The sequence below is a fragment of the Lupinus angustifolius genome, chromosome LG02 (assembly GCF_001865875.1).
Source record: "Lupinus angustifolius cultivar Tanjil chromosome LG02, LupAngTanjil_v1.0, whole genome shotgun sequence".
Lineage (NCBI taxonomy): Eukaryota > Viridiplantae > Streptophyta > Magnoliopsida > Fabales > Fabaceae > Lupinus > Lupinus angustifolius.
The window spans coordinates 12,755,850-12,776,246 of record NC_032010.1 but is presented as its reverse complement, the minus strand read 5'-3'; the positions used below and the strand labels follow the sequence as shown (position 1 = coordinate 12,776,246).

General features: G+C 31.7%; 2 protein-coding genes across 2 annotated transcripts; both read left to right on the top strand.

Annotated features, from left to right (window-relative positions):
• On the top strand, positions 5,071–12,518 carry LOC109336105 (ran guanine nucleotide release factor-like). Its single transcript, XM_019572498.1, has 10 exons — positions 5,071–5,081; positions 7,049–7,207; positions 7,514–7,628; positions 8,000–8,035; positions 8,310–8,447; positions 9,844–9,930; positions 11,642–11,689; positions 11,800–11,876; positions 12,152–12,300; positions 12,352–12,518. The coding sequence occupies exons 3-9, from the start codon at positions 7,554–7,556 to the stop codon at positions 12,285–12,287; spliced, it is 597 nt and encodes a 198-aa protein (XP_019428043.1). The 5' UTR covers positions 5,071–5,081; positions 7,049–7,207; positions 7,514–7,553; the 3' UTR covers positions 12,288–12,300; positions 12,352–12,518.
• On the top strand, positions 17,603–18,505 carry LOC109326970 (uncharacterized mitochondrial protein AtMg00810-like). The gene has a single exon (XM_019559926.1). It carries the CDS (start codon positions 17,603–17,605, stop codon positions 18,503–18,505), a length of 903 nt encoding a protein of 300 aa, XP_019415471.1.

Genomic DNA, 20,397 nt, shown 5'->3' with positions numbered 1-20,397 from the left:
GCTTTAAAAATTGGTATGAACCTTGTATTTATGTGTTCTGAGCCAGTGTATGTTCGCTTAAGAAGTTGATAGTACTACAACATTTTTTTCCTACTAACCATTCCATTTGTATTTGAAATGTTTCACTTATTGCAATATTTCAAAAGGAGCGACCATTGGATTCAAAGTCTTGCATTTTGCAATGATGCCAGATTGGGTTCTAGCATTAAAAATCTGAGTGCATTTTCAGATGAGGAACTCGAAACCTGGCTCCAATCAAGGTTGGTGTTATGGTGTCCATATGACAATATAGTGTATATGTAGGACCAAATGTTGTAATTTTATTTTTCTGAAGTAGAAGTTTGTGCAGACATAATTAGGCCTATATCTGTCGGTTGTCACCCATTTCTTCCAATCGTGGCTTGAAAACCTCACAATGCATTTTACTGAATTTTAACCATTTTAAGTGATATAACAAATACCAGCTTTGTAGTTTTTGTTGTGTAATTATTAGAGTGCTCCTTAACATAGAAATTTGGCCTTTGAAGTGTCATTGTAGTGTTTTTACTATATATTCTTTGCTACCAAAGGCAAAAAGAGTTTTCCGTGGTATCAAGTTGGTAGTGAAGATTTTTTTTAAATATAAAAGAAATAAAATTTCCAGTTTTAATTAGGTAATCATAACCTGAAAGGTTTCCTCTTTCCAGTAATGCAACAGATTTGGCAATTGATAGCTAGATGGCAACCATGGATCGTTTTTTATTTTAGAAAATGACTGCTCTGAAGAAAGAGAGAACTACGCATGAGACAAAACATGCTTAAGTTGATTGATATATATTATGAAGCATTAAATGCTCATATGAAAGATAGAGTAAAAGTTAGTTATCATATATTATTCTTAAATAGTTGGCCTAATGACAACATTATGTTTTGTAATGAAATCTGTCTGCAGCTAAAAAATTTATAAACTTTGTCTACCTTCGGTACCAATTTCTCTATTGAGTTTTCTAATTTGAACTTTGCGCTCTATTGAGTTTTCTAATTTGAACTTTGCGGTGATCCTTTAACAACATATCCAAGTTCCAAATGATTTGGTTCTAAAGATATTCCCTCATATTATGGAAAGGGACAAATTGTTCACTTCAACCTCTATCTTAGACCTTGATTTTAGCTAGATTTCATTCTTTTTTTATTCCTTTCTTGGTTTGGGTCTTCAACTCATTGAGTTGTTTTTCTTGTTCTTTTTCTGGTTATGGATAGGAGTATCACTTGTTCTCCTAATACTCTCTTTTTGGTTATATATTGTTATTGTTGATATAAAAAAAAACCTCTATCTTAGATTTAATATATGATGAGGTTAAAAGAAGACAAACTAACGATGACATGTCTGGGAAAGGCGAGAACTTGAAATTTAGCCAATTATCTAAGTTATTTCTTCCATACTTTATAACGTGGTGCCACAATTTGTACATTATACCCCACCCACCTTCACTTGTTAACAACATCACTCTTTTATTTTTTTTATCCATGTGTTAACATAAATTAGAAAACTCTCATGTTTTGTGTTGGAATACCAATGACATATATGGAGAAGGGGGGATCATTATATAAGGAGTATAGGAAGGATATGACTCCTGACTTAAGAGACCCTTCTAAATCCAAAGATGGGGCAGCTGAAGTCATTAAGATTTATAAGCAAGTAAGCATTTTTCCTTTTTTTGTGTATGATGTTACTTATGAGTTATGGCTGCTATTTCCTGAGTTAATCAGTGGAGTCTCTCTTGTAGAAACTATATGGTGCGGGGAACATAGAGGATAGCACAAATGATATTTTTAATGAGGCTTTGCATGTGTATCATGTTACTTATAACTATGCTATCCAAACGAATTCTGTCTCTAAATGTGGCTTTGCATGGAAGGTTGCTGGTTCAACTCTCACGTATCTGTATACATTGAAACAAAGTCAACATGCTTTAATCTATAACCTAGTTGTACTGCGTAATTTTTTTGGTTCATAAGATAAATTAACTCTTGTTGGATGTATATATTCAACACTGGTGACTAATATAGATAATTATATCTATAAACTGTAACTCAAGCCAAACGATTATGCAATCGATGTATGACATGACACAAATCCACCTCAGGCAAATATATTATGTTCAACTTTGGAAAACTGGAACTCTAGTTAATTATATTATAGATTGCTAAAATTACTTATTTGTATTTTTGGTGCTAGCAAAAAATAAAATAATATTTTACTTAAAGAAAATTTATAAATTAAATTCTTTAATTTAATCGATAACATTTTCTTGTCCAACAAAAATCAAAAGTTAATTAGTATATGAACCTGTAGGTTCATTAATAAAATGGTAATAAATTAATTCAATAATTTAATCTACTGACCGTTCAAACTCTGAGTTCAAATACACATTAAATAAAACTTACACAAATCTGCAAACACACGAACAAATTTCGAACTGAAATTGCCATATCGATTTGCACTAAACCTTGTGGTCTTCTAACATACTGATTTGCACTAAACCTTGTGGTCTTCTAAGATACTGATTTGCACTAAACCGTTTCTGTTATTATACTATCACTACCTCCATCGCACAGTGTCCTTCGTCGTCATTCCTCGGCTCTCGGCAGCTTCATCCATCAAGGTTAGATACTTAGATAAGTTAGATTCATCCCTTATTTACTGCTTTGTCCATAGCCATATACATTTTGGGAAGGGTATATGAATTGAGAGTCAAAAGGGGAAAAAACAAAAAAAGACAAAATGCTCATGTTTTTTATTTTTTATAATTATTTTAACGACCAAACATTTCTCAGAGAAAGATACGAAATTTTCAGAAGAAGTTCGAAGGCTTAGGTCATAAAAGTGGGGAATCTCGGGAGTTTCATCACTAGAGGCAAGTGTTAGCTTTTGATTATTTTTGGAGAATTATGCATTTGAATAGATATTCATATGATGTTCCATGAGTTCTGGTTAAGTTTCTCTTTTTTACTGCTTGAATTCAAAGAGGTTTGAGATTAATAGATGATATGTAAGTTTCCTTGCTTTAGTTTATCTATAGATTACATGTAGAGTGTTTGACAAAATGCCTGAAATGTTTCTTTGCATGGTTGAACCTCTTTTCATTCTTTTGAACAATGGTAATATCTCTTGATGAATATTCATGCCTTCATTGACAACCTTAGGTCATTTGCTATGTGATTTTTCATTTTTCTGTCTATGTTTTCCTTTTTTTATTCTGTGGTTAGAACATTGAGCACCCTTTTATTTGAATATGAAATATGCAAGTTTTGTTTGCTGGTTTAAATAGTAATATGCATTTGAGCAGGTTATTTAGTATGATAGTCTTCACATATAGGTGTCGCGACAAATCTCTTGAAAAATTTATGTTTTCTAGTTGGGAATCATGTGCCCATGTTGATTCAATGTTCAAATAATGGTTTGGTTTGAGTTCTATTGGCTTGATTCGATGTTGAAAAAGCTCACATCAAATTATTTGATCCATGCTTGAGTTGTCTTTGTATAAACTGCAAATTTAACTTGGACTCAAGTTTGTGGGTGCCTTTGGAATGTTGTTTGCCATAGCTGATTGCACGGGAGTACTTGTCCAGTTGTGTCTCTTGTATTCAATCTTGATTTGCAATGACAGTTGTTTATCTACCTATTGCTATCTATGTACAAAAGCTTAGTTGAAACTTTTGTTGGGTTTGTTTTTTCTTCCCTCCCAACTGTGTTTGATTCAGTGTTCTTTTTGTGCCTAAATTAAATTATCCTCTTGTGTACGAATATGATGCTTGGACCTAACTTTTTGTAGGTGTTGTTGGTACTTGGTAGCACGGTAGCAGACTAGCAGTTATGTATGGCCTTGCTCTTAGGAAGTAATAAGAATCATGTTTTATTGGTTTTCTATTTTTCTATATGTATTGTATTTAAAATTTTAAATGCTGAAAATTAAAAAAAATTATAATGTTATCAGTTGGGCTAGCCCGCCACAGCCCTAAAGCCCTACCTAATTTAGCCTGAACTCGTTGTGAGCTAGCGCGAACCTGTTAAGATAGCCATTTTTGACATGTCTACTTTATAGATGGATGTGGCCAATGATCTATGGATATGTTCCATATATTTTATGAGTAAATAAATATTTTTGATATCGATGCAGTCTAATGCGACCCAAATGTCATCCGATGTGGTTGTGTTGTAGCCCATTGCGGTCGCATTATTATGATTTGGTGACACACCACTATTGTGGTATGATGTGGTTGTGGCAGTCACAAAAGCAATCATAATATTGGGGTCGTATCACATGATGCAACCCGCAATTTAAAACACTAGTAGGGACTTACATTTGTTGTCCTACAACTTGTGTCATTGTATGTACCACTAGCCTGTCATTGGTTGAAAAAATATATTTAAGTTAAAAAATTAATAATTAATTATTTTCCTAATTAATCACAGTTGATGATATATGTAGTGACATAACTTGTAGGACAACAGATGTTATGCTATAGGTACTTATGGGTTCATAAGTTGTCCAAAACCACTGGTTGGTTACCAAGGCCACAAAGTGCTTATTATTGTTTATTCATATTTGATACTTACTTTAGCTTTTGCAAAAATAAGGAAAATGATAAACTGCAATATTTAATTGCTTTATTTTCTGCAACTGAATAGTAGAGATTAGTTCTTCCATTTTCTCATAACTGAATAGTAGACATTTTCGTCCTAACTCTACTGTTAGTTATGTTTTTGTATTTTACAATATAAAAATCATGAATGCCGTTCCGATAATAGAATCACTTGTTATTAGCGTATAAATTGCACAAGTTTTAATTTTTTATTTCAATTTTAATTAAGACTTCATATTATTTTTATTATTTAATAACTAAATGTTTAATTATGTGATATATATATATATATATATATATATATTAAGAAGATTATTTAAATTTATAATTTTGTAGGTTAGTCAAATCAATAAGCAAATTGTATTATTTTGATCTGCATTTTCTCTTAACTTCAAATGGCATGGCACACGAGATTTCAAATTATGTAAATAGTAATTAATAGTAATAGAAATAATGTTATTAAAATTGGAGGAATTATTGACTTAGAGTAGTAGGTCAATTTGTTACTGGTCCGGCTAGTAAGACATTGATTGATTTAGTTGACTTGATTTACATTATTTTTTTTTAAATTATAATAAAATGTGACATATTTAATAACTTTATACTCCAAAAATTTAAAATATTATGTTTTCGTAAATTTCAAATAATACATGTTTTATGCTTTTTTTTGTAATATATATTCATTTACTTTTTAATAAAGAACTAATCTCTTTTGGGTATGTAATTATCTCTCTCAACAACTGTTGTTCTTAGGAATCGAATTCTTAACCTTTTGGTCATTCTAAGATCTAGCAAAGCTTTACATTACTATATCAACTCATTGTTGGTATATATGTTTTACACTTTGATTATAATAAAAACACACAAATAAGTTTCAAATTTGAATAAACAATTAAAATTGAAAGACTGTCTATTCCCTATATGGGGAATATTGGAAGGGATTCACCAGAAATAGCCACTGACTCTACTATCATCTAGGATACATTTGCTGCACACACAAAATATATGTGAATTTGTTAAATATAACATGTAATCTTGATGAATTACAATAACATTAATTACTAGAATCATAGTAATCAGAAATAGTTTTTAGCTTTTGAAAAAATTAATAATCAAATGGAAAACATTATGCAATTAAGTGTAGCAACCTGGTGGATAGTTAATTTTAAGGGAAAATTGAATAGAAAAACAATAAATTTTATCCATTTTGGAAGTAGGTATTAGAAACTATTTTTTTAATTAGTTTTTAAACTTTATTTATTTGTAAAATTGATTATGCACAAAGGTAATGTTAAATTAATATTATGTTAAACTGAAATTGTTGTTGTGAGACTCTCAACAATAATAAGTCCACCGATATAATAATGATGTTAGTCAGTGATGATGGTCAAAAGAAATTGTCGTCAAAATGCAAATTTTTTGAGAAGAATATAATAAAAAATTCAACGTTAAAAGGGAATAATAAAATAATATTGATATATAAAAAATTTAAAATTACATAATAATAATATGATAATTGGAATTAAAAAAATGCATGAGTAAAAAAATTTCACGACACCCCCTGAATTTTAGTAAAATTATAAAAATCACCCGGACATTTTTAAAATCTACACAAACTACCCTTAATTATCTAGATACATTACATTGACTACCATGTAAGATAGATAAGTGTAATTTTTAGACAAAAAATAATAACGTGTGTAATTAAGTCAAACAAAGTATGATATAGTGTGAAGACAAGTGAGTTGATGTCAATTCATTATTTTTTATTCGTTGCGGACTACATCGATATTCTAAGGAGATGTTTAAATTACTCTTATATGATATATTATATCAAACCAAAATAATGAATAAACATCAACTTTTATGTTATTTAGACTTGTCTTCACATTATATCATATTTTTTATTTAATTATATTCGTCTCCATTTTTTATTTAAAAAATTACATATGTCTCTATTTTTAAAACTTACACAAACCACTCATAGTTTATATATATATATATATATATATATATATATAAACTATGAGTGGTTTGTGTAAGTTTTAAAAATATCGGGATGATTTGTGTAATTTTACTAAAAGGGTCTGAGCGGTTTTTGGTACATTTTACATTATATTTATCAATAAATAAATTTTCACTAATAATTAAAGTTTAATTAGACTATTATAAAGAAAAAATAAAAATAATCGGTAGTAGCTAATTTTTTAGTTTCTTACATGTATCTTGGTACTCAATATAGCGTTCAAGTTAGAATATTTACATGTACTTTCATAAGATTCAAACCTAAGACCTTGGGTAATCAAACATGTAACACTTGAATTATCTGATTGCTAAGTGCTACTGCTAATTGGAAAACACAAAGGTTTTTTTAACTTTTTTCCTTTAATTTAATATTTTTATTTGGCCTTTCAAAATTTAGATTCCTCCCTTTTTTTCTTTCTCTGTTCTATCACTCTATTATACTTGGCAGCGCACAACGGCGATAAAACCATTCCACCGATCACCACCGTCTTGCCAAACTCCTCAGCCCTCCCTTGTGTTGATTCAAATTGAACATCTGTAACTGAACAAGCTCTTTGTACGTCGTCCCCTTTTCTCTTTTCTTCATCCCCCTATGCTTCTCTTTCACTGTTTTTTGTTTAATTGTTGGGGTTTGAGAGAAGGGCTAGTTTGCAAAGTTAAAAATTTAAGGAACCATTTTATAAATAAGGTTGCGTGGCACTTTCATTGCCTATACTTACTGCGCTGCTTCATCTTGCTGTGTTTCTATTGTGCTTATCATTGTTCACAAAATAAATAGATAAATAATCTTTAAAAAACCAATATTTTTTAGTTATGTGTTTTTGTTTCATATGAATTGCTAACATTGGTTGTGATGAACTAGGTGCTGTTGCTGTTTTCCCTGTTCTTTTTGTTTCCTAAAAATGCCAGAAGATATCATTCATGAGAACCCTTTGTTTGGGGGCAAAATATCAAGCACATTCCCCGGCAGGTTCCAGGTCATTGATTCTATTTTAAAGTGAATAACAATTTGTTTCTTATACATTTCCACTGTGTACCAATTTGATTCCCGAAAATGTAAAAATCCAAATTGATACTTTGCCAGTGTGAGTCAAAGTAGTTCCTACCCAGATCATAAAAAACTAGTCTGTCTCATATTTAATATTTTTAGTACCATTTTGGGTTTTTTCAATTTTCTGGAGATCTACATATCAAAATTTTGAGGACCAAAGTCAGTCTTTATTCGTTATTTTATTTATTTATATTTACTTTTTCACAATTCCTTATTTTTTTATTTATGGAGTCTATGCTCTTTACAATAACCTTTGGATCGGTTCGCTGAAATCAAGTTTGTGATTGTATCTTGTAGGATATCAGCAACATTCGAGAAGTTCCTGATCATCAGGTAGAATTTACAATCCAACTACATGTTAAATGTTCAAAACACTTGTTCATAACAATTTAGTAACTCGACTCCATGAAAAGTATTTTAAATTTAACCCCTCATTGAGGCTTCAGTGTCGATATGCACGGTTTGATAACATAGTTGAACCAACATGGGATTTTTAGTTATTAACTTATAGTTGAAGGAGTTCTTTGCATTTTAGTCTACTTTCTCTTTGATTATTATGTGTTCTAATCCTTGTAATAACTTATGTTTGGTTGTTCATGATTTGTAGGAGGTGTTTGCAGACCCAAGTCGAGATGAAAGCTTGATCTTTGAACTTTTGGAATATAAGCCTGATGTTGCTGATAATGGAAGTGCTACATGGTTTCTTCAAGATCTTGCCAGAGAGCAGGATGCTGAAGGATGCGTGGTATGTCACTGTTTCATTTTAGTTTCGTGTTACAGGATTAATCAATTGTGGCACTGAAAGTGGTAAGTAGAAACTTTATTCTGTTATGTTCCTCTTATGCATTGGTAATGAGTATTCATTCAGTTGTCTAGGTGGTACTAAGAGTATGCATGTATTTTGAGTATCAGATTATTTGATGTACTATCTGGTCCAGTAAAAAGTGATTGGTGGGTTGGTTGGTTTAGTTCCATTAAGTATCTATCATTTTATTATATTTGATTTATCAAAGCTCCCTTGTAAAAAAATTTTGGGTGATGGTTGTCAAAATCGCGATCCTAATCGTGAGATTGCACAATCTTACTATTCTCGACCCCCAGCCCATCCTCGATCTCAGTCTTGGGCGTGCCCTCCTGGGATCGGGTGGGATCATCATGTGGGTATGTAAAACTAGTGGAGTTGACGAGCCCACCAATCCCTCAATCTCTCTCACACCGCTTCGAAACCCCCCTCTCGCTCTCTGCTTCACTTACTCTCTCTCATCGCGACCAGCAACTCCAGCAGCCACGCAACTAGTAAGCGTCATCGCTTGATTCTCCAATTTCAACTTAGCGGTCATCATGGGTAGAGAAGATGACCGGGTCATCTGCTACCAAGTTTCTTGAAAACCCTAAAAAATCTGTTTTAAAAAAAATAAATAAACCCATTAAGCCCAGATATTTTTTTAACCCCATCAACTTAATTAAAACATGAGTAGTGGATGTGAAACCCTTTTTTACTTGGAACTTGTGTAGTTATATTATTTTGTTGTTATGACTTATGGGTTTATTATATGTATGACCCTCATGACTTGAATTTTTGTTATTTCATATAACATTTTTATTGTTAGGACTTATGAATTTCTATGAATACCTATAGTATTTTATATATATATTAATAATTAGGACCTTACAAGTTTTACGATCCTACGTTTATGATCTTTGACTCCCCTCCCGATCCTCAATAGAATTTCGATTTTAACTATGGTAGAAGTCACATGGCCTAATTTAAATGTTTAACCTGGGTTGTAATTGTCTATTGTAGTTGGGTATTATGATCTTTAACTTTGTGTCAATGTGTATTAGGAGACTTAGTTGTCATTGACTATGACTCCATTCCCCCTCTCAGCTTACTGTAAGTCTATAACCATGCCCAAGTGTTCATTTTTTTGGTATACAATGACTGAGTGATTTGATTTAGAAGACCTATAACACTATTTCAATCGGTCTTTTTTGTTGAGCATGAATTATGTCTCAGCATTGAGGAAAGGGATTTCTGATAAGAGATGATAGCTTTCCTTCCTCATAGTTCATTTATGGTCTTCATTGTTCCAGAAGTTTATTGTGTCTCATAATCATCTCTTCCTTTTAAATTACTACAGGTTATTGAGCAGTCAGGAGTCCTTGAGGCACCTGGTTTGATATACAGAAATGCACCTGCTGTTGTATCAACTGCTGTAGGTCAAATGGTAAAGCACTGGTTTTGACTTTGATTATTTCCAAGTCATCTAAATGAGTCACTTATTGCTCCTATTTTGTTCTTATGCTTCACTGGATTGCCAATTATATATGATAATCCATTGCATGCCTTGTTATTTACAACTGTTCAACATTCACAGAGAGTGAGGAAATGAAAACAAGTTGTTATGTCTGCAAAAGTTAATTGACTTACTTTACTACCTGCTTATCCATTATTTGTTACTCTTGATATTATCTGATTCCCTATGTATTACGTTATTCACTATGTAGTAGTTGCCTTTCTTTTCCTCATTTAGTGTAAAATTGTATCTGTCATTTTGAAATTTGGCATCTTGGTGGCCATCCATTCCTGCATACTAGTAAATTCGTACATACCCAGGCTTTGAAAACCTTGCAAGTTGCACTATGTATGACCTTATTTCCCTTGCTATTTGTTGAAGGCTGTGGAAGATGTCATATGAATTGTGGCCAAGTAGTGATGCTAGGGAGGGGGTTGTTTTACACTGAAGCATTGCTTTTAACCTTTTTATGATGTTCCCTTAGATATTTACATTTTTTCTGATCATTTACTTATTAAGTGTCCAAATGTTAATGGTGGATTCCATATCTATGTTTGTAATAAGGGTCGGGGGTAGTTATTTGTAGTTTGAGAGAGCTATGCTCCCACTGTCCCCCTTTTTATTATAAATAAAGTAAAAGTTTTAAACTTAGCTCCCTCATGAGTGGTGGTGTTTCACTTTGGCCATCCCAATTAAAATGATTTAGCTCTGCACATGCATGTAATCATTAATTTTATGGATTATGATTGTACTGTCAAGAACATGTCTTCTTGTAGATGGAACAATAATTGCCATTTGGCTGTCGATAGAACAATTTGAGATTAATAGATGAGACACTAGTGTCAATTTTGTTAGTGGCCAGTGGCCCTCTGGAATGAAACATTTGAAATATCTCTTCATGGTTATGAAGTTGCATATTGTAATTGTCTCAAACATAAGATATTTATAAGCTAAATGGTGGCACTAAGGCCTATAAACCTGTTCTGTGAAGTAATATTTTTGCCAATCGTCCCTCATTTCTTTATAAGATGTCAGTAAATTTTAAAGGTTGCATTTATGGCTTCTACTGTGTTAGTACTTAGGAGTACCATGATTCTCTGATTCTTTTGTTAAGGCTTCCAATTATTTTCATTATAGACTAAAATATTAAAAAGCAGCTGAGTTTTCAGTAACCTGTTCTTTTGCCTCATGAGTGGCATAAGTTCCCCTAATTTCTTTCTCAGTCTTGACTCATAATCTGTGCAATTGTATATTATTTCCTTTACAATTGACATTTCTATTTATATTTTCCACCTTGCATTCTTCTTGAAGCTACCCAAGCAAAACAGCACATTCCTGTTCACTTCAATGTGTAGGGCAGTTGATTCTGATCATGAATTTCTTATACTAGTTAAACCCAATGTTGTTTGTGCTGTTCTTATTTCAGATATTAATATAAATGTCTGTGTTTGTCTTACGTGTGGATAAGTAGCTATCTTTTTGCTTTTCTTCATACTAGAAATTTGATGACTCTTTCATTGTCCCTTTTATAAGGAGGTTGTTTATATATAATATGTGCGTCTGTTGGAGCCTTTTGTGAAATTTCTTTTTGCCGTTCCATTCACTTTTACCGCCACACTCATTCACTTCATCATATGACCAGACAATCTCTAAGGGGCGGCAAGGAAGGGAAGCACAAAATCTCGTGAAAGTAAGTTCTATTATGCTTGACCTGTACTGAGTTTTCACAAATGCCTAATTTCACATTGTTTTAAGATTGACCAGTATTCAAACTATTCCAAAATTGTTTAATTTCTTCAGGTTTATTTGGCAAATTTGCGTCTTAAAGGAGTTGAAACTGATGTACTAATCACTGCATATGAGCCCATTGTTATAAAGTAAGTATTTCTTTCCCATGACAATAAGCTCTTACTAAAATTGTCATGCATTTGGGCTCTTTTTCAATTCTTTGTATATATACTACAATGCAATCAAATCATTTCAAATCTACCAATGCTAGAGCTAAGCCGATTAGATGTCAAATGAGAAAAAGAAATAGATTAACATTTGCATTTGCATTTTTTATTGCACTGTTACTGGCTTTGTTTAACTGCTCCTAGCTTTGTTGAACCTATAAGTATGCAAGACATTTAGTTTCATTTAATGTCTGCAGCCCTTTGAGCGAAAGCGCGGATACAGTTGGTGCCGGTGCAGCTGTTCCTGCTGCACAGGCTGGATGTAAGCCCATGGATGATGTCTTTAAACTTGCTGTCACAAGCTTCAAGGTTCATGACTGGAGTCTTTTTTGATGCAAGATCCTTGCTGTGAGCAACAACATGATACTTGGCTATAGTGGAGTTAGGACTTCATACATTGTTATTGAAGTGAAGTTTAATAAATAGGTGCTATTCCCATTTTGATAATGTAGATCCCTCACATGTTTTTCTTTGGGTCTGAACTGTTTCATTTACTACTAGTCTTTTATTTATTGCATTTAGTCATTTCATTCAGTCATTACTATGTTTGGCATAGCTGCGGAATTGCGGAATAATAGATTATATGGTCAATTATTAGTAGAATCTGTTTTTGTAAACCATTCCCACTTTCGGTCAGAATTTCTTTGAATATGTCCTTGAATTCATTCGAGACGTGAGCAAAACTCAGATTGGAGAAGAATATGGTCCATGGGTTCCCTTTATTGGAACTCTGTTTCTATTTATTTTTGTTTCGAATTGGTCAGGGGCTCTTTTGCCCTGGAAAATAATACAGTTACCTCATGGGGAGTTAGCTGCACCCACAAATGATATAAATACTACCGTGGCATTAGCTTTACTTACGTCAGCGGCCTATTTCTATGCGGGTCTTTCAAAAAAAGGATTAGCTTATTTTGGTAAATACATCCAACCAACTCCAATCCTTTTACCGATTAACATCTTAGAAGATTTCACAAAACCCTTATCGCTTAGTTTTCGACTTTTTGGAAATATATTAGCTGATGAATTAGTAGTTGTTGTTCTTGTTTCTTTAGTACCTTTAGTAGTTCCTATACCGGTCATGTTCCTTGGATTATTTACAAGCGGTATTCAAGCTCTCATTTTTGCTACTTTAGCTGCGGCTTATATAGGTGAATCCATGGAAGGCCATCATTGACCTGTTTTCGAAATAATCCATTTTAAGTTTAGCCCGCTGCAATGTATTGTATTCCAGTTCATGATAATCTAATTAGGGAACACATAACTATATGAAATATAAAGAATAGAAATAATTTTACAAAATAATTTTATAATAAAAAAAAAAGAAAGATGTAGCAATAAGGTATATAAATACAATAAGTATACGATTCAGTATAAGTGTAATAGTAAAATATCAACGGTTACCGGGGAATTGTAAAAAAAAAAAATAGGAAAACGATCTATCTAAATAAAAGATCTTTTTCCTATTTTTCCTAAAAATACTCTTTGTTTGACCAATTTCTATTTCCTTCGAATGAATCTTTTTTTGTTCATTCAATTATAATTATAACACGTTAAATATTTTTATTAGATTTTGATATAGTCAATATATTAGATATTAGTAGCTATAATTTTGTATGATATCCACATTTACGACGTGTGATTAAAAAAAGATGTTTTATAGAACTAGAACCGATTCCCGTTTGATTCACAACGATTGACAAAAAAAAACGAGATAAAAAAAAAAAAGAATAGGAGTGAAGGGGTTCGAATTGGGTGTATAAAAAATCTAATCGCTATAAGACAACTCTTTCTTTTTTAAAGGTTTCAAAGCAAAGGATGATTTTACCCTCGAATCCGATATTGAACTCAAGATACGAATAATTTGTTTACGGTATGGAAGAAAGACATGTATATGTGATATTAGATATTAACTAGTTAGATATATATATGAACTAACTATATATCTCAATTTGTCCTGCCCCGCTACTACTGTAAATTGAGATAGGTATTCAAAAAACGAAGTCCTTGCCTTTCATCTGTAATTGTGAATTGAATATTGAATGACTAAAGAAATTAAATCAAGAAAAAGAACGAAGAATTCAAAGAATGAGTTAAGGCAAGATAAGAAAAAAAGTTGTATCGATTCACAAAAACTACGTGGATAGAAAAGAACAAATAAATGCTGTTTGGGTAGTTCAATAAATAGTATTATATCAATTCGGAATTTGAAATTACTGTAATTGTAACTGTTGCTTATATTTCCTTAAAATTGATTTTATGATAACCTTTTTTTATTTGGATTCTGTTAAAAAAAATTACTTACATAATAAATTAACAAAATTGGTTTTAAGTTGTTTGTATGATACTTCTGGTAGATTAGCTTTTTCACAAGCTGGTGAGCTACACAATGATAAAGTTTATTTGTCTTGTGACTTGGAAATTATGATACAAATCCTAAAAATAGTCTCCTAAGGTAAAGTTGTGTATGTTTTCCTGTCTTATGGCACCAGGAGAGAGACAAGCTTTTTCATCCCAAAAAGCTGTTCACATGTCAAAATCATCAAGATAATCTGGCATGAGGATAACTTGATAGGGTAATCAGCTGGTAACAAGAAAAAATAATGTTTAGAAATGTCAGTGACTTTTGTTTATGGAGGTGCCGGATTACAGTTTATTTTCTGGGTGCAAAACATGATTAAAATATTAAATATAATGGTTTAAGGCCCCATTAAATCTTTAGATAGACCAAAATGATAATAATTCGATTCCTAGTAGCAACATTTATTGAGAGAATAACTAGACATTTTGAAAATTAGTAATACGTATACAATAAGAGTATACCATTGGTTATAAAAAACAGGATTGAAATAACCTAATAATACTTTTTGCACTATAACGGATAACTAGTAGATAACACTTCTCTTTCTCACAAAGCAAAAACACAAGGTTCGCTCCAATCTAGCATATGTATTTGCCCTATATGAGAGCTACACATAAGGTGATAGAGCCATAAATGATGCAAGATAAGCCATTGACCAATTAGAACCTTGTTCTGTTCTAAGGTTTTAAACTTTTAATTATGGAGTGTGACATTTCTAAACATAAATTATGGAGTGTGCATAAACCTGTGTCAGTATGGTAATGAAAAAACATCTCTAATATGGTGGGTTACTTTTTTTGTTACTTCTTTTTTCAAGCAATTTCACTTGTCATTTACCCCATTTCCATTTTTTGGATCAATCTCTTCTTGAATTGCTTATTTTATCATTCGTACACTACTTATTTTTTGTGGATTGTCGAATTCAAGATTAATAACTTTTATTTATTTGTGTATCATTTTATTTATAAATATTAATATTTGTTTTTACATTGTTTTTCATTTTAATATTTTTAGCATTTGTAGGTACTAAAACTTAAAAAAAAATTATAGTAAAAATATATATAATGATAAATATTAAAAATATATATATTTTTTTTATAATAGGGAAAAGTACATAAAGCCTCCTAAACTTTGTCTTTTATAAGTAGTCATCATAAACTATTTTTTTCCTTAATTACTTCTTAAACTTTATCAGTTAGTAAAATTGATCCATGTATAAATATATTATTAAATTACTCATAGTAAAAAAGAAATTTGATGCAATCAAACTCACAAGAGTAACAATACAGTTTAGTCAACATTGATATCCATTGATATCCAGGGAAAACCACTATGAAAATAAGTTTGATCGAGAAGAAGAACATAAGTAAATTTAAGAGTTAAAAGTGGTTAATGTTGCAATATTTTGTTATATATACAAAAATAAAATTAAGTAAATAGTCAGAGATTAAAAAAAATGCACGGGTTAGAATTTTTATTTGCTATTAATTTAATTATTTGTATGTATTTACTAATTTCATCAATAGTTAATATTTAAGGGGTAATTATAAAGAAAAAATAGTTCATAATGCTTATTTGCAATAAACATAAAGTTTATCGTACTTTTATAGACTTTTCCTATAAAAGTAATATAAAAACAACCAAAATAATTTTAATATAAACAAATAATTTTATACATTTTTTAATTTATACTACAAAGCATATTAGCTTATATTTAGTTTTTATGTAAAATATTGAAATAAAAAGAGATAATATAGGGAACGCATGCTAATATTCCGACTTTGAGATGCTTAGTTTTTTTTGTTCGTTTTGCATTTTGGCCTCTGTAACTCAACAGGTATCACCTACCACTGCTTTAATCTATTGGGAAATGGAGTAATAATTAAACTTTCATTTCTGATATGTTTCTCATGTTGATTAATTTTTAGATTCTTGTAAATTTTCCTCATGCATGTATAGGTATCCATTAATGAAGTTTTAATGGACGGAAATTGCGACAAATGAAGAGCATTAAAAATACAATTTTAATCTAATTACATCCGGTCATAAAAGTGGGAGAATTATAAGTCAGAGTTTTATCACTTTCTTAGAAATGAAATTTGCAATAGAATATCTGGTTACTACAGTGTGGTTGCAAATTTAATTAAGGACTAAACATAATTACAGTACCTTAGGAGGGGTTAGTGGCACTGGTACCCAATAATATTAGAACACCTCTAAAAAAAATTGATCTCAACATTTACTAAATAAAGACTATTAACAAGGTTAACACTATTAACTTAAATATAAACATTCTTGTGTTTCTGAATCTCTTTTCTCTTCTTTGATGTTTCATATTCTCTTTCTTTTTTTCTTTTTCTGAATCTATCTTCTATTATGCAAATCTCTCTTCTCATCTCTTTATCTCTCTTCTTTTATATTTAATTCACATAGTCTTTCTCCTACTCAAAATGAATACACTCATGATCATTTCCAACGTGCTGTTTTTCTGTACAAAAACATAATCAAAATTTTAATGTCTTGCACAAAAAAGCATCCATAATAATATTACCATATAACCACAAGTCAAATTTAACTCTCAATAAGATACATAAATATCCAATTAAAAGGCCGTAGAAAAGTCAAATTTAAATTATGCAAAAGGAACAACACACAACTAAATCATTCCAAAGATGAAAAATCATGACTATTGGAGAAGCTATTTCAAACCATTAATTAGAAGATAAATAATAATTCATTTTACATATAACTAGTTAAAGTAGAGAAATTATATAATTGACTTTCTCATGTAGATCTACTATTGTGGAAGGTGTTCATTGTTGAATTTTAGAGAGAGAAAGAAATTGATTCTGGTGAGAGAAAGAATAATGAGAATATGAGAAACAAGAAAATGGGAGATGGTGGATTTTGACGCTACAAAATCCAAAAATGTTGGTTGTCTTCTACCAGTCCTAGGAGAAGCGTAGAGAAGAGAAGAGAAGGGAGATTTAGAGAAGAGAAAACAGAGAATGTGAAGCATGAGAAAAGAGATGATAGATTCAGAAGCACTAAATGGGTATACAAACTCAAATATAATAGTGATGGCACTATAGAAAGATACAATGCCAAACTTGTAGCTAAGGGCTATAACCAAACAGAGGGTCCTGACTATTATGAAACATTTGTCTCTATTGTAAAGCTTACCACTGTCAGATTACTATTAGCTCTTGCTTCTAGATAAGGATGGACTCTACAACAACTTGATGTGACTAATGATTTCCTTCATGGTGACCTTGATGAGGAATTACACATGTCTTTACCTCAAGGTGTATTCTCTACCATTCCAAACATGGTTTGCAAGCTGAATAAATCCTTATATGGTTTAAAGCAAGCTAGTAGGCAATGGTTTGCCAAACTATCGAATTCCCTCAATTTCTTAGGCTACAAGCAATCCTCACATGATCACTCTCTATTCACCAAGAGTAACCATTGCAAATTCACAGCTTTACTCATCTATGTAGATGACCTTATTTTAGCTGGAAATGATCAATCTGAGATTGATTCTATTAAACTGCACCTTGACTCTGTTTTTAATATCAAAGACTTGGGAACATTAAAATATTTCCTAGGGCTTGAAGTGGCTAGATCTCACCAAGGCATTACTCTTTGTCAGAGAAAATATGCATTTGGTTTACTCTCTAATACTGGTTTCCTATACTCTAAACCAGTTATGACACCTATGGTTAAAAATGCCCACTTACACCAAGATAATAGTACTCCCTACCATAATCATGTTTTGTATAGACAATTGGTTGGAAGATTATTGTACTTAACCAATACAAGGCCTGACTTGAGTTTTGCAACTCAACAACTTAGCCAATTCATGGACAATCCTACAACCAAACATCACCAAGCTCTAACCAGAGTTCTTAGGTACATCAAACATTATCCTGGTCATGGCTTATTTTATCCTATTGATACCACCATTCAAATAAACGAGTTTAGTGATTCTGATTGGGCTTTATGCCTTGATACTAGAAAGTCTATTTCAGGTTATTGTATGTTTCTTGGAAACTCTCTTATTTCTTGGAAATCAAAGAAACAAAATATTGTTTCTAGATCTTCCTCTGAGGCAGAATATTGTGCCTTAGCTTCTGCCTCATGTGAGGTTCAATGGCTCACTTATCTCTTAAGAGATTTCAAAGTTCCTTAGAAGCAACTAGCCATGTTATATTGTGATAATGAATCTGCCAGGTACATAGCAGCTAATGCAGTCTTCCATGAAAGAACAAAGCACATTAAGATTGACTGCAATGTTGCAAGAGAGTATTTGCAGAAGAAGCTATATCATCTCTTTCTTGTACCCTCAATGGATCAGACAACAAATATTCTTACAAAACCACTTGAACCTATTCCTTTTTATCATCTCTTACCCAAGTTGGGGGGGGGGGGGTATTGAAACACATTGCGTAATCTATACTCTTATGTTGTTCCAGGAAATGTAGCTTTGGATCAACTATTGCCATGCTGAGTCAGGATGCAGGATTAGCTGACCGATAATCATGCACCAGATGCATCAGAATCATGCACCAAAGTTATGCAACAAATGCATCAGACATGCACCAGACTTGTGCACCAGATGCACCAGATTTCCTGCATCAGACTTGTGCACCAGATGCACCAGATTTCCTGCATCAGACTTGTGCACTAGATCATGCACCAGAATTATGCACCAGGTGCATCAGAATTGTGCACCAAGTTTCCTACATCATTCCTTGGCTGTGATCAAGCCTCATGCACCAATTTGTGCATCAGTCTTTCGCAAATCATGAACCATAATTATTTATAGGGTCTTCATTAGGCCAATGTTTAATACTTGGCCAAGGGTAGTTTAGGGAATTATATTATGCAGTAGAGTTGTTTTACACACATGTTTATCATTGTGCTTTACATTTTGACATGTGCCTTATTAATGGGGTTTAGGTGGTTAGGAGTTTGTTATGTTAGTTGATCACTCTCCTTACTCTCTATATAAGAAAAAAGTCTTGTATATTCAATCAATCAATTTAATAAAAGATATTCATTCACACTTATCCATTCTTTCTGTCAACATGATTTGTTTTAAGAAGAGAAGAGAAAACAGAGAATGTGAAGCATGAGAGAAGAGATGATAGATTCAGAAGCACTAGGAGATTTGAGTTAACAATGTTTATTGGATATATGCTAAGATAGATTTTTTTATTGGTGTCGTAATATTATTGGGCACCAGTACCACCAGTACCTAAGGTACTACACCTAAGTTTACTCCTTTAATTAATGGCTATAAAAGTGATTTTTTTTGTAGTTGATTTTGAGTGAAAATTTGCTTAATTACTTACTTATTATTGTTAATTGAATATAAATATAAATTATGTCACCGAAAATATTACCGGGTTGAGGTAGATACTACGTCACTCTCTTTAACACATTTCATGATACTACAAAATCATATAAAATATAATTAATCACGACATTTCTCATCTCTTTACGACATTTCATAATACTAAAAAATTGTACAAGAATATAATCAATCACAATATTATAGGATAAAACATTCTAGATCAGTTTATCTGATCCTATGAAGATCATTTATGGCTATTTCTACTCGACAATAGCTACCACCAAAAGGAAAATCCTAAAAACTATAAGGAAATGAAGGGGGATGTTGGATGAAAAGTGCGTCAAAATAAAGAGGAGAGAGAAAGATCAGAAACATAGTTCATCTAGCACAATTTCTCAATTGGCTCATACTTATATTTATTGAGTTCAGAACCCAAATGACTAGAAAAGAAACAACCAAAATCGCGTAGAAGATAACAATCGAATGAAGAAATCGTGGGGAGCACATTGCAATGTGGGAGGCGTATGCCACCACGTGTCAAACGTTTAGGGTGTGTGTGAGACATATAAGGGAGATGAGACATGAACCCTCTTTTAAAAGACACGTTTAAAATTAAATAAATGATTAAATATATCATTATTAACAATTTGATGAAATTATACAAATGCACTAATATTCCAAACAAAACCGGTAGATGAAAATGTTTGTGCAAAAGACTTATATTC